The sequence below is a fragment of the Lynx rufus genome, unplaced genomic scaffold (assembly GCF_022079265.1).
Source record: "Lynx rufus isolate CCGP_SWC_20201006 ecotype Redwood Valley unplaced genomic scaffold, mLynRuf1.p SCAF_2, whole genome shotgun sequence".
In the NCBI taxonomy this organism is placed as follows: Eukaryota; Metazoa; Chordata; class Mammalia; order Carnivora; family Felidae; genus Lynx; species Lynx rufus.
The window spans coordinates 202,214,480-202,229,642 of NW_025814834.1; the positions used below are offsets into that span (position 1 = coordinate 202,214,480).

Genomic DNA, 15,163 nt, shown 5'->3' on the forward strand with positions numbered 1-15,163 from the left:
ACTCTATGTCCCTGTGTCACATTTTGGTAATTCTCACAATATTTCAGACTTCTTCATTATTAGCTTCGTTATAGTGATCTATGATCAGTGATCTTTGATATTACTATTATAATTGTTTTGGGGAGGCATGCACTGCACCTGTATAGGATGGCAAATTTAAATGATAAATGTGTGTGTTTTGACTGCCCCACTCCATCTCTCTCCCTTTCCTTGGGCCCCCTTTTTCCCTGAGATACAGCAATATTGAAATTAGGCCAATTAATAACCCTACAGTGGCCTCTACGTGTTAAAATGAAAGGGAGACACACTTCATTCACTTTATTTTTATATATTTAAAAAAAAATTTTTTAATGTTTATTTTTGAGACAGAGACAGAGCATGATCGGGGAGGGGCAGAGAGAGAGGGAGACACAGAATCCGAAGCAGATTCCAGGCTCTGAGCTGTCAGCACAAAGCCCCATGCGGGGCTCGAACTCATGGACCTTGAGATCATGACCTGAACCGAAGTCGGACACATAACTGACTGAGCCACCTTGCACCCACACCTCATTCACTTTAAATCAAAAGCTTGAAATGATTAAGCTTAGTGAGGAAGGCACATCGAAAGCCAGGATAGGCCATGAGCTCAGCCTCTCGTGCCAGTTAGCCAAGTTGTGAATGCAAAGGTAAAGTTCTTGAAAGAAATTAAAAGTGCTATTCCAGTGAACACACAAAATGATAAGAAAGTGAAATAGCATTAATGCTGATATGGAGAAAGTCTGAGTGGTCTGGCTAGAAGATCAAACCTGCCACAACATTCCCTTAAGCCAAAGCCTAATCCAGAGCAAGGCCCTGACTCTCTTCAATTCAGTGAAGGCTGAAAGAGGGGAGGAAGCTGCAGAAGAAAAGTCTGACGCTGGCAGAGGTTGGTTCATGAGGTTTAGGGAAAGAAGCCATCTTCGGAACATAGAAGTACAAGGTGAAGCAGCAAGTGCTGATGTAGAAGCTGCAGCAAGTTCTCCAGGAGATCTAGCTATGATAACTCATGAAGGTGGCTCCACTAAGCAACACATTCTCAATGGAGAAGAAACAGCCCTCTGCTGGAAGAAGATGGCATCCAGGACTTTTATAGCTGGGGAGAACTTGATGCCTGGCTTCAAAGCTTCAGAGGACAGGCCAACTGTCTTCTTAGGGGCTAATGCAGCTGGTGACTTTAAGTTGAAGCCAATGCTTATTTACTGTTCTGAAAATCTTAGGGTCCGTAAGAATTATACTAAATCTACTCTGCCCATGGTCAATCAGTGGAACAACAAAGCCTGGAGGTCAGCACATCTGTTTACAACATGATTTAGTGAGTGTTTTAAGTCCACTACTGAGACCTGCTGCTCAGAAAAAAGGATTCGTTTCAAAACATTATGGCTCATTGACAATGCACCTGGTCACTCATGAGCTCTGATGGAGATGTACATTGAGATGAATGTTGTTTTCATGTCTGCTGATACAATGTCCATTCCACAGCCCATGAATCCGGGAGCCACTTTGACTTTTGAGTCTTATTATTTAAGAAAGACATTTGAGGGCGCCTGGGTGGTTCAGTTGGTTAAGCGTCCAACTTCGGCTCAGGTCATGATCTCACAGCACGTGAGTTCGAGCCCTGCAGTGGGCTCTGTGCTGATGGCCCAGAGCCTGGAGCCTGCTTCAGATTTTATGTCTCCCCTTCTCTCTGCCCCTCCCCTGCTCATGCTCTCTCTCTCTTTCTCTCTCTCAAAAATAAATAAACATTAAAAAAATTAAAAAACAGAAAGACACTTAAAAAATACGTTTCACATGGCTACAGCTGCTTTAGATAGTGATTCCACTGATGGGTCTGGGCAAAGTAAATTGAAAACCTTCTGGAAAGGATTCACCATGCTAGATGCCATTAAGAACATTTGTGATTCATGGGAAGGGGTCCAAATATCAACATTAAAACAGGAGTTTGGAGAAAGTTGATTCTCACCCTCATGGATGACTTGTGAGGTTCAAGACTTCACTGGAGGAAGTAACTGCAGATGGGGTAGAAACAGCAAGAGAACTAGAATGAGAAGTGGAGGCTTGAGATGGGACTGAATGGCTGCGATCTCATGATAAAGCTTGAATGGATGAAAGATCGTTTTCTTATAGATGAGTAAAAAAGTAGTTTCTTGAAATGGAATCTCCTTCTGGTGAAGATGCTGTGAAGATTGTTGAAATGACAACAAAGGCTTTGGAACATTACATAAACTGAGTTGATAAAACAATGGCAGGGTTTGAGAGGATTGTGTCCAACTTTGAAAGAAGTTCTACTGTGAGTAACATGCTATCAAACAGCATAGCAGAGAAATCATTTGTGAAGGGAAGAGTCAACTGATGCAGCAAACTTCATTGTTGTCTTATTTTAAGAAATTGCCCCAGCCACCCCAGCCTTCAGCACCTACTAACATCAGTCAGCAGCCATTAACATCAAGGTCAGACCCTCTACCAGCAAAAAGATTATGACTTGCTGAAAACTCAGATAATGGTTAGCATTTTTTAGCTATCAAGTTTCCTTTTTTGGGTTTTCAAATACTCCTTTTTAAAAAAAATACGTTATTTAACTTACTTTTTTTTTTAAGTAATCTCTACACCCCACGTGGGGCTCAAACTCATGACCCTGAGATCAAGAGTCATATTGTTCTACCGACTGAGCCAGCCACAAGTCCCAAATAATCCTTTATTGAATTATTTTCGTTCGTAGTTCTTAAGTTCTTAACGAGCTGGGCATTCCACTGCACCACTATTGACGTCATCAGGGTGGCAGCCATCAACATTGCAGCCCACAGATTGGGCAGTCCCAGGATCTCTTTAATGGTTCCAGAGAGTTCTCTGGCTAAAGATCTGTGCTGCATATGACGGCCAGTGTTGACAATCTCATCAAAAGTGATATTTCCACTGTGTTTAATGTTTTTCTGCTTCTTTCTGTCTCTTGGTGGTTCCCTGAGGGCTTTGATAATTAGGGCCGAGGCAGAAGGTAGCTCTTCAATCTGGGCCTGTCTGTTCTGAATGGTCAGTTTCACTGTAATCCTCACACCCTTCCGATCACTGGTTGCCTTGGCAATGTCATCACCAACCTTTTCTGGAGATAGACCTAGGGGGCCGACAGGTCCAGGGCAGACAACTTCCCCAATGGTGCACCTCAGGTATATGACTTTGATCTTGTTGGGGTTGAACTGAGTTGCATGGCGGAGGCACCTGGTGTTGGATTAATCCGGACTCGAGATGACCAAAGATAGTTGCACCTTCACCTCCTGCAAGGTGAAGGCCAAAAAAACCATAAAGTATTTTTTAATAAAGTTATGCACAGGGGGGCCTGGCTGGCTCAGTCAGTAGAACATGTGACTTTTGATGTCAGGTTGTGAGTTCAAGCCCCACATTAGGTGTAGAACTAACTTACTTTAAAAAAAAAAAAAAGGTAGGCACAATGTTGTTTTTTTTTTTTTTTAGATATAATGCTATTGCACACTTACTAGACTGCACTATACTATAAATATAACTTTGGTATGTACTGGGAAACAAAAAAGTCTATCTGACTTGCTTTACTGTAATATTCACTTTATTGCAGTGGTCTGGAAATGAACTTGCAACATCTCTGAGGCATGTCTGTATTATGGTGGTACCCACCTCTTTTTTTTTTTTTTTTTTTGAGAGAGAGAGAGAGAGAGAGAGAGCATGTGCATAGAGGAAGGGCAGAGGGAGAGGGAGCGAGAGAATCTTAATTGCTCTATGCCCAGCTCAGAGCCTGATGAGGGGCTCAATCTCACAACTGTGAGATTATGACCTGAGCCAAAACCATGAGTCAGATGCTTAACTTATAGAGCCATCCAGGCACCCCCCACCACTTTTTAAAAATGTGAACTCTACGTCCAATGTGGGGCTTGAACTCATGACCCTGAGATCTAGAGTCACATGTTCTACTGAATGAGCCAGCCAGGGTGCCCCCTCACCCCACCCACCTCTTATACACATGAACAAACTGAGTGACAGAAACAAAATGTGACCTGGTCATGACGTACAACTATTAAGTGACCCAGCATATTCTTTCCTAATACCACACATTATTTGCCACATATCTGTTGATGTCGTAGCTACAGCAATTCTGTAAAATTCCCATCACTTTTAGTGAAAAGATTCAATGAGGGGACAGAGGAGCAGACATGGTCTAGGCAGGGGGAGATGCCACCCAGGATCCAAGCATCCTGAGACTGCCCTAGATCTGCAGGGGGAAGGGTCTGCCCAAATGTGACTCTCTGAGTCAAGAGAAGTATGGGCCTTGAATGGTTAAAAACCGAGGACTTGCTAAAACAGAGTTATGAATATTACAGTATATTTAATATTTAGCTCTAATAAGATCATGCTTTTAACATGCATAATACACAGTGATATGATTTATCTGAAAGTCTTAAATTCATAGCACAGTATATAGGTGGGGTGGTCTCATGATGGAACCAATTTTGCAGATGTGAAGGCCTTCCTTCTAGACTACCAATGATTCTTTGTGACTGAATGTGTAACTTCATGTAGTCTTAACACCAAAAGTCTACATCTGAGGCCCTCAGGACACACAAAGAAAGATAATGATAAATATATGTGGTGTTGCTAGGTGCTGCTCTAAGCTTTCCAACGATTCCTGTGTACAGCCATGACCTCTTGAATCTTACCAGTTCCAATGGACACCATACATTCAAATCTCAGTTCCACTACTGCTGTGGGTTGAATTGTACCCTCACAAAAGATGTTGAAATTCTAACCCTCAGTACCTGTGAATGTATTTGGAAATAGGATTATTGAAGATGATCAAGTTAAGATGAAGTCATTAAGGTGGGCTCCCATCCATCTGACTGGTGGGCCTTGTAAAAAGGGGAAATTTGGGGGCTGATTCCCCTTAGGTGGCTCAGTCGGTTGAGCAGCTGACTCTTGATTTCTGCTCAGGTCATGATCTCGTGGTTCGTGGATTCAAGCCCCGCATCAGGCTCTACACTGACAGAGCAGAGCCTGCTTGGGATTTTGTTTCCCTCTCTCTCTGCCTTTCTCTCAAAATAAATAAAAAAACAAAAAAGGAAATTTAGACCCAAAGACAGAGACCCAAGGAGATCACCATGTGAAGACTGGATTTGTGGTGCCACAATCAACGAACACCAAAGACTGTCAACAAACAAGCTAGGAAAGTGGCAAGGAACTGATTCTCCCTCACAGCCCCAGAGAAAAACAACTCAGCTGACACCTTGATTTTAGACCTCTAGTCTCCAGAGTATGAGACAAATTTCTGTTCTTTATTTTTTTTAAACAATGTTATTTATTCTTGAGAGAGAGAGAGCTGGGGAAGAGCAGAGAGAGAGGGGGACAGAGAATCCCAAACGGGCTCTGTGCTGACAGCAGAGAGCCCAAAGTGGGGCTCGAACCCATGAACCAGGAGATCATGACCTGAGCCGAAGTAAGGATGCTTAACTGACTGAGTCACTCAAGCGTCCCTCTTTATTTTTTAAGAATGTTTTATTTATTTTATTTTGAGGGGGTGGGGAGCAGAGAGAAAAATCCCAAATAGGCTCCACACTCAGCTCAGAGCCCAATTTGGGGCTCAATCTCACAAACTATGAGATCATGACCTAAGCCAAAATCAAGAGTCAGACCCTTAACCGACTGAGCCACTCAGGCACCCCAAATTTCTGTTCTTTAAGCCACACAGTTTGTGGTACTTTGTTACAGCAGCCCTAGCAAATGAATGTAACTATATACTAACTAAGTTTTCTGATCTGCAAAGCTGGAATCATAATAATGGTTCTCGGGGCGCCTGGGTGGCGCAGTCGGTTAAGCGTCCGACTTCAGCCAGGTCACGATCTCGCGGTCCGTGAGTTCGAGCCCCGCGTCGGGCTCTGGGCTGATGGCTCGGAGCCTGGAGCCTGTTTCCGATTCTGTGTCTCCCTCTCTCTCTGTCCCTCCCCCGTTCATGCTCTGTCTCTCTCTGTCCCAAAAATAAATAAACGTTGAAAAAAAAAATAATAATAATGGTTCTCTATGCTGGGCTGTATTCTAAATACTTCATGTAGATTATCTCATTTAGTCATCATGGCATCCCTCCAAAATAGGTACTGCTACTATTTCCACTTTACAGATGAGAAAGCTAGGGAACCGAGAAGTTAAGTAACTTGCTCAAGGTTATATAATAACTAAATACATAAGGTAATAATATATCCTTCACAAGACTGTTAGGAACTCTTCATGAGACTGCAGATGTCATGTGAAAGCATTTTGCAAATGGTAAAGCATTTCACCCCTGTTAGTTAGACTTTCTCTTCAGTCCCTTTTTTGCCATTTCTGACTCTTCCTCTTCTTACGCGTACTTCCTTCCCTTGGCGACAGGGGTCGCTGCGACGAGCGGGCGCTGACAGGTCTCTCTAGCCTGCTGCGCTGGCTGCTCGCTGGTGCCTATAAATTGCAGCCCCGGGCTTAGTGAGGCATCAGTGCACCGCCGCCGGGGCTGGGGCCGGGGCTGGAGCTGTCATTGGAACTGGACGCGGCGGACCTGAAGCTGGGCCGGGGCGGAGCGCCGCGCTGCGCCGGGGCCGCAAGGAGGGGTGTGTTGCTGCCGGCCCACCGCGAGCCGCCCCCAGCCCGCGCCGAGGTGTCCTCCTGCCAGGCCGCCTGCCTCCGCCTTCCGCCTCCCTCCATTTCCCCGGAATTTCAGCCCGGCGCGCCTGCACCCCGGCCCTTCTCTGGGTGGGGAAGCTCCGGGCCGCTTTCCGGCTTCACTCCTTCCTCGCAGGCTGGGCTCCCAGCCCCCTCTCTTCTTTTCCTGGATTGGCTCCCACCCCTTTCGTTCCCCTTCCTTTAGCTCGGGCTCCCTGCCCCTTCCCTTAGCTGAGTCCCAGCTCCTCAGTCACTTTCCTCAGCCAAGGGTCCCAGCCTTCCCTCCTCCTTTTCCTTGCCTGGGGTCCAGCCTATCCTGTCCCTTCCTCTGTCTCTAGGGTGCAGTCTCTTCCCCCACCCCTTTTTCCAGGCCTGGAGTTCCAGACCTTTTAGTCTCTTCCTGTGGTCCTTTCTGGGTCCTTGTCCCCTTTCCCCAGTTTGGAGTTCTCCATTGCAAACCCAGCCTCCCTCCATTCCCAGAGATCTGCTTCCACACAATTACCTCTCTAAAACATGAACTTTTCCTAGGAACTGCCCCAGACTGTCTCCTACCTGCTGACCCCTTGCTACCTATGTCCCAGGTCTTACTCTCACTTTGCTGACAGTCAAGGCCTGCTGAGCCAAGGGATCAGCATGATGCCTCTGTGGTCGGGCGTCTGTGGCCGCTCTCCCCCACGAATCTTCCCTTCATTGCTCATGGTGGTAGCCTTGGTGGGGTTGCTACCGGTTCTCAGGAGCCATGGCCTCCAGCCCAGTCCTACTGCCAGCACCATCCGAGGCTCCGAGCCACCACGGGAACGCTCTATTGGGGATGTCACCACCGCCCCACCGGAGATTCCCCCCGAGAGCCGGCCTGTTAATCATTCCGTCACTGAACACAGCATGAAGACTCGAAAGGCCTTTCCAGTCCTGGGCATCGACTACACACATGTGCGCACACCCTTTGAGATCTCGCTCTGGATCCTGCTGGCCTGCCTCATGAAGATAGGTAAGTTCAGTTTGCTCTGACACTTCTGATAACACCAAATTGGTGAGCCTCTTGTCCCATCCTTACCACTTGAGGCTGCCCGGGAATAAGGGTCTGGACCACTCCAGCCATCCAATAAGGGTCTGGACCACTCCAGCCATCTTTGTTCTTCTCAAACTTGAACTCTGTGGTCTGAGCTTTCCCAAGATCGGAGCCAGCTTTGTGCATGGGAGAAAGCAGGATTAGAGCATGGGATGCTTCTGGTACTGGGTACTTTGAGCAAGGGCTCCAGGCCTGCAGGTCTCCTCTGGCTGGGCCAGACCCCGAGGGGAGCCAGGCACCTAGCTGTGTGTGAGCCAGACGAGTGTCTTCCAGCAAGTGGCACAGCCTGCTCTGTCAACAACAACCAGTGCAATTACATGCTTCATGGGAGGGCGTTCCAGGATGGAGTGTATATCTACTTGGCCTGTCTGAGGAGTTCAAGTATAGCAGGGGACCCGTGTGCTGGAGACCTAGAAGTGTGGCGGAACATGAGGGATCCCCATAGTATCACCTTCCCTTTTTCCCAGAATGTTATCTGTCAGCTCTGCCTGCCCAGGCTGGCTGGGAGCCCCTGAGTCAGTTTCCGGCCCAGGAATGCCATCCCTTATACAGTTTATGGGACTGGGGCCCTGGAAATTTCTGAAGTCTGTTTTGGAGGTGGAAGGGGAGTGGAGGAGGTTGAAGCCTGGTCTGGCCCCTGCTCACCTCCAGGTTGGCACCCGGCTGTGTCTCAAGGTGCCGTATGGGCTGGCCAGTCATGCTGGCCACCCACTCAACCAAGTGGGAGAGGGACAAGTGGATTGGCTTGGGATGCTCTGGTCTGAAGAGACTTTGAAATGTTCCTTTTGGGAGAAGGAACTAGAAAAGTTGTTCCCTCCCCTCCCTGGGCTCCCTCCCTCCTAGGCCTGAACACTCTTTTCTGCTGGGTGATTGATGGAATTCACCAGAGCCTGCATAGCTCAGAAGTCCCTGGAAGTGTGTGTCCGGGGGGCTTTGGAAGCTGCCTTTGAGTTTTTAGCCTCAGCTAGCTGTGGAAGGCATGAGGATCTGGGATGCTGCAGATTTGGGTTTGGGGAGTTGGTGACTCTTGGTAGGAAGCCTTGCAGCTTTTCCAAGGGCGTGTAGGAGCTGAGTGGTGATGCCAGGCTTGTGTGAGGCAGGCTCTGGGACGTGCTGCAGGAGGACACTCTGTTTTGACAGATCCGGTTGCTGGCGTGTAGCTTTGGTGCTGTGACGGTAGCAGGGCCTGTATATGGAGCTGGGCCACCAGCACCTATGCCCTGATGGCAGCCAGCTTCCTGGTAAAAGTCAAGGACTGGGCAAGAGGAGCTATGTGTACTGATTCTGACAACAACATGACCTTGAACAAGCTGGGGCCTTTTTCTGCAGGTCTTGCCCAGCCATGAAACTGGCAAGAATCTCTAAATGTGACCATATCAATTGAGTCATGAAACCAGTGTCTGCATTTTTTGTAAGAAACCGGTGACCATGATGTGTCATTTGTCTGTGTAAGATCAGGAGGAGACCTGATCACAATCACTGTTTATAAATTGCCCTTCTCTCTCCATCTCCCTCACCTCCCAACGACATCTGGCATTGTGTTAGGGCGCCGGGAGCTGGTACACACACTGCCAGTCTCAGTGCCTTCTATTGGGACGACAGTATGACCACAGAGATCCTACTCAGGGCAGTAAGGAGTTTGTCCCTGCAGGCCTGATATCTGTTTTTAATGGGGTCAGGCTTGGCCTGCTTTGTCCCCACCGGAACCTGTGCCAGGGACCCTGAGCAGCTGGAGAACAGAGATGATGCCATGGCAAGGGCATCAGTCTAGAAAGTTAGGACTTGGCCTCTCATCCCATCTCCCTCTGTGACCTTGGGCCAGTCATCCCTCCCCATCTGTCAGCTGATCTTTGGCCCCTTCCAGGACCGACATTTCTGCCATTCCACTGACTCGGGTAACCCTGGCACGTCATTCTGCCTTGGGCCTCAGTTTTCCCATTGTAAAACGAGGAGGCTGGATATGATCTCCGAGGGCGTTTGCAGTTCCAAAAGTCTGTGTCTCTGGCTTGGAAGGGCGTTCTGAAAACAGAGGGGCCCTAGCACCTGGCCATTCTGGGGAAGAGAGTCGAGAGAATTAATGACCAAAGGATCTCAAGGGTCCCTGTTCAGGTGGCAAAAGTGAGCGCCCATTTTTTCCCCTTCCCTTTGCAGGGTAGAGTTCCGGTTAGATAAAGTCTCCACCACTCTGCCACTTAGCCTGTCTGAGCTTCAGTTTCCTCATATATAAAAATGGGGGAAGTAATAGTACCTAGTTATAGTGCTGCTGATGTGACAGTGACATAAATTCATGCATGTACAGTCAACTGGGTACCTACAGGAAGCACTCAGTGAGTGGCAGCTGCCCCTGTTGGTATTTTAACCACCGAAGGCAAGTGCATCCCTACCTCAGCCACCCATGTGCCGTGCCGTCTTCCTGTGAACTTGGAGGATTACAAATCTCTCAACCCTAGGCTGCCACTGGGTGTCCTTCCTTAAGGTTTCAGGGTTTTGGGTGTGTCCTACCCACTGTTCTTCTTTTCACTTCAGCTGCCTCCCGGGCTGGTCCTGGGGGGAGGGGAGATAGCACCTACTGACTTAGGGGACGGGGGTGGGGGCCGAGGCCACACTCCCTCTGCACGCCCAGATCCCCAAGCACCTAGGAGTTCATTCTGGGGTCTTGCCTGTTCTCCCAGCACCGCAGTGTGGGTAGGAGCTGTGTTGGAGCCCTCATTCTGTCATCTCTGGCAGCTGCTTCCCTTGCAAGGTACCCCTCCTTTAAGATTAGAAAGTGCTGTGTGCAGTTCTCCTTCCTGCCCTGATCATTGAGCAGAGCCTCAAGTAGACCCCGTTGGAGATGGTTGTGGGAGGGTGGGATTGGCCAGCGCTGAAGTTCTAGAGTAATGCCTCTGGGTTCTTTTCTAACTGGCTCAGGGGGTGACATCTGGCCCGTCTCTGGGCCTTTTTGCTCCTTCCAACAGTCAGGGATCCTTGACTTTTCCTTGGTAGGGAGGGGCTGGTGGTGTGGCAGGGGGGAGTTTAGACAATTGGGAGTCTTGTGAGAATGACCCCCAAGAAGCCTTAGGCTGTGTCTGCTGCTGGCCCCCTCCCCACCTTGTGATCTGGACCCTGTGTGAATTCCACTTTGTCCTCGGTTCACCGGACTCCCAGTTTAGCCTTTTTCCAAGGGAAAGCCTCACTGTAACACAACTCACCACTGGCACCCCCTGCGTTTGTTTGCCCATATCCCTGACCTGGAACTCCTGGCAGAGGCCCGAGAGCCCATAAGGCAGGTATTCATCTTGTCTCTGGACCAGAGACAAAAAAAAAAAAAAAAAAAAGCCTTCCTTTGTCTCTTCACATGTTATAACATTTTTTTTGGTTTTGGTCTTTGCAAGGTGTATCCTGCCATTTCCTCCTTAAACAAGTTGTGCATAGAGGAGGTAGGGGTCACTATTGCCCACTTCACACACCTGGATATCCTGTAAAAATAAGACGAGAACTCCCCTCTCCCACTTCTCAGGAGAGAGATACAACTTTAAAGGTCACCTTGAAACTGTCTCAAGAAGCCCAGATGGCACTCTCCAAAAAGAAAGGGGTGATCTTTTTCTCTTTGGGAAAACAGCTGCCTGACGGCAGGGCAGTGGGAGGGGAGGGCCAGCTGGGGGCTGGGAGGAAGCCTTCAGGTATTGAATATGTGTCTCCAGAAGCATCAGGACACTTGGAGGGCCTCGACTGGTCATGCTGCTGGACTTCGTTCAGCTGAGCTCCCACCCCTGCTCCTGCAGCTCTGGGAAAGCAAAGACAGGGTCAGAAATCCTGGGCCCTGTCCCTGCCCCTTGGTACCAGTGACCTTGGCCAGGTGCCTCATTTCTCTGTACCTGACTTGCCTCACTTGTAAGGCGAAGATACTGTATCTGCCTTCTAAGACGGGTATAGAGGACAAACGTGGGAATGCCCAGCCCAGTGCCCTGCTGATGAGGCAGCTTCTAGGGCCTGTTCAGACTCCACCCCTATGGGCGGTCTTCCCAGCCCACTCCAGTCCACGGCAGCAGCTCTGACTTCTCCCCCTGAACCCGTTTCCCTTATTGTTTATCCACAACTTTGGCATGAGGCCTAGCCTGCCCTGTGACATCTCTTCTGTTGGGTGTGTTTGTATTTTAATCAGAATTACCATTTATTGAGTATCTACAGAGTAGTGTTAGGCACTTTATAAAAGTGGTCTCATTTAATTCCTACTAAAATCATATGAAATAAAGGCTATCTGTTTTACAGATGAGGAAACAGCTCATAGAGGTTATCTTCTGTGATGTTGAATTGCTATTTATTTTCTGTTTGAGACTTGGCATAGCCTCTTAGAGGGGTGCTGTGAAGTTGGAGGATTACAGCAACTCTGTCTCCTGTCCCTCACAGTCACATCCACAGGGGCACACAGCCTTCCACTGAGTAGGGGCCCAGCTTGCTGCGCGGGCACTCAGGAATTTTAGGACTCCCTCTAGGGTTGGGGCAGGCGTCAGTGGTGGGAGCCCTCTCTGCTGTTGGGGTTCTGTGCCTGGCATCGGGCCTATCCCCTGTCCCTCTGAGTTGCACAGATACAACTGAATCCTGCAGTGAGGCTGGGCCTTTCCCTGGTCCTTTGGTAGTGGCCCCACCTGCCATCTCTTTGGTGTTGCCCTCTCCGTGGTCTGACCAGAGCTTACTTCTTCCCTGCTTGGGGAGGGGAGTGCCAGTGGAAGGGGGGTTAGCCAGCAGGGGGAGGCTAACCTTGTGATTGTGATCTTCTGCCCCTGGGCTGCTTTCAGTTACCCTCAGGGCCTGGCAGGATCCCCTGAGAGGCATCCTCTGTATTGGGAGCAGGTGGCACACATTTTTTTTAGCCCTGTAAGGCAGGCAGTATTTGGTAGTAATTATCATCACTACTGTAACTTGTTTCCAAAGCACTGCATATATAGTGTTTAATTCTGATTGTCACAGTGGGTTAGCAGGTGGTATTGATGTTGCCCATTGAACATCTAAGGACCCTGAGGTCACTTAGCAAGTAAGTGGCAAAGAACACAGTCCCTGGACTTCTAACCCAAGGCCCATCCTCTTTTCTGCCTGGCCAACACACTGGGTCATTATAAAGATCAAGCGAGACCAGAGATCCAAAGGGGTTTCATAGGCATATCCATATTGGTAATCTGAATGGTTGCCAGGAGAGACACCAGTTCCCTCAGTAGGAGGGAAGAGCTGAAGGAGCAGGGAAGTCTGGGGTAGTCTGGAGCTCAGGCCAGATCAGCTCCAAGTTCTTATGGAGAGTGTAAGAGCTGAACTTGGGACCTGGAACCTGTCATTCTCAGAGCCCTGGTCAGTGGAACAGCAAACCTTTGAAATGGAGGGCTTTTCCTTTTCCTTGAAGTGTTGTAGGCCCTCCTGGAGGAGAAAGGAGAGGCAGGGAAGTGAATTACAACCGAAAACATGCTGAATGAATAGGCAGGGATGAGGCAGTTAAGAAACCTGCGATCTGGTCTTAGCTTTTTGCTGAGCTGTGTGACCTTAGGCAAGACACACCCTCTCTGAGCTCCTGTTAGGAAATACATGTAACAGTTTTGTCAAGTATTTGTTAATTATGTTAGCTGCCACTTATTAAGCTCCTGTTTCAGAAGCTGTGTCAGGTACTTGCACAGCTAGAAAATATTGGGGTTTAAGCCCAGATCTTTCTGACTCTAGAACCCGTGTTCTTCATTATGCCCCGACTCCCTTTCAACTCCGAAGTTTTATTTTTCTCATAATCATTTTGAACAAGGAAGAGTTTAAGTTTTGAGTCTTGGCTGCAATCTGTGGATCATTTCTTGGGTTTAGGGAAAGACTGTGACACCCCTCTCCCCCAAGCCCCACCATGAATTAAATAGCCCTTCTCTGGGGTGTTGGCATTCAGAAACACAGGAGAGGCAGGGAACTGGGGTGGAGAGGCCCCAGGCTCCCTTGGGAATGCCAGCCTGTACTGAGCTGGCTGGCCTGCCTCCTTCCATCATCCCCTCACCTGCCCCCTTTCCTTCTGTGGTGGGGAGAGAAGGCTCACTCAGCAAACCCAGGACCTGGGTTATTCCTGAGTCATCCGTCACCTGTGTGGGCCTCATTTTGCAGAACTCACACCCCCTGCAAACGTCTGAGTCAGACATGTCTCCCCAAGGTTGTCTGCACGCACCGCCCTGGGCCAAACCATCTCTTTAGATGCCGATAAACATCAACTGATACTTTTAGACAGCCCGTGATTATATGTGGGTATTTTTAATCTTATGGGCTAATCTAATTTTAACTGAACTAAGTTTTGGGTTGGGCCTGGATCAGTGGGCTCTCCCCCCTTCCATGCTGACTTCATTTTCTTCCCCCCTAAAGCTCATCTAACGGGCAGGGCCAGTTTGGGGGTCTATTAGGCCAGACCTGACCCCTGAGTTTTGATACTGACTTGCTGAGAATTTGGAGTTCCCCAAATTACCCCCAGCGAGTTCTTTTCTGAAAAGATATGTCCTTAAGCAGCTTGGAGTGAGGTCCAGGATAAGCGGTTCTGTTCCTTCCCAGGCCCCCTTCTCAGTCCCTTGGGGGGGACACTTGCCCCTAAGCCCAGTCTGGCACTTCCAGAGAACTCAGCCTGTTTGAGGCCAGGCCACTGAAAGCAGAGCGGTGACCTCACAGCTGTGTGTCAGGCAGAGCCCACGAGCTCACCAAAATAATAAATAGCTAACACTTACATAGCACTTGCCGTATGCCAAGCAAAGCTCACAAAGTCTGTGTCTTTGTACTGGTCAGCCAGGACTGAGAGCAGCTAATTAATTTGTCTCTTCAAGCCGGGATGGAAGAAGCAGGTCGGCCAAAATCAGCCACCAGGCGTTTAGCTTGTGGCCCATCAGGGAACCAAGAAGAGTGAAACTCCGGGCCCTGCTCATTAGGGCTTCCAGTGTGCTTAGGAGAGAATGGTCAGTCCGTGCTGAGGGATGGGCAGACTCTGGGCAGGCAGAGTTCAGGGAACAACCAGTCTCTGGGGGCAGGAGTGAGTAGGGGAGGCTTCTCAGGGAAAGTGGAACTTGAGCCAGTCTTGAAGGATGGAGAGGAACGAGATAAAGATGTGGGACCAAGAGAGTTATTCTTAGCATGATCCCCACAAGAATGTAAGCCCCTTGAGGACAGGGCCTTTGTTTGCTTTCTCATCTGTACCTGGCACAGACTAAGGGCTCCTGAATATCTGGAGAACGCAGGAGTGCATGATTGACTTCCATGTAGAGATGGGGTCCATGTGACTGAAGCATGGGACAGACAGGAAACCAGTTTACTCAGAGGGGAAGGAGAGCAAGGGTTGGAGAGGCTAGTTATCAGACCAAATGCCAGGCCAGGAGTTTAACTGAGCTCCGAAAGTGACACTCAGAGTGCTTTTAGGCATCAGCCTGTGTGCGAGTGGTGCTTTCAAGGCCACCTCCCTCC

General features: G+C 48.8%; 1 protein-coding gene and 1 pseudogene across 1 annotated transcript in view; one reads left to right on the forward strand and one right to left on the reverse strand.

Moving 5' to 3' along the window:
- Nucleotides 1-2,745: 2,745 nt before the first annotated feature.
- On the reverse strand, nucleotides 2,746-6,702 carry LOC124514384 (60S ribosomal protein L12-like; annotated as a pseudogene).
- The window catches only part of SLC9A1 (solute carrier family 9 member A1), a 48,157-nt gene continuing 39,499 nt past the window's right edge, over nucleotides 6,506-15,163 (forward strand). Inside the window, exon 1 of the mRNA XM_047083075.1 lies at nucleotides 6,506-7,648. Coding sequence (XP_046939031.1) covers nucleotides 7,294-7,648 — 355 coding nt within the window. The 5' untranslated portion in view covers nucleotides 6,506-7,293. The remainder of the gene's footprint in view (nucleotides 7,649-15,163) is intronic.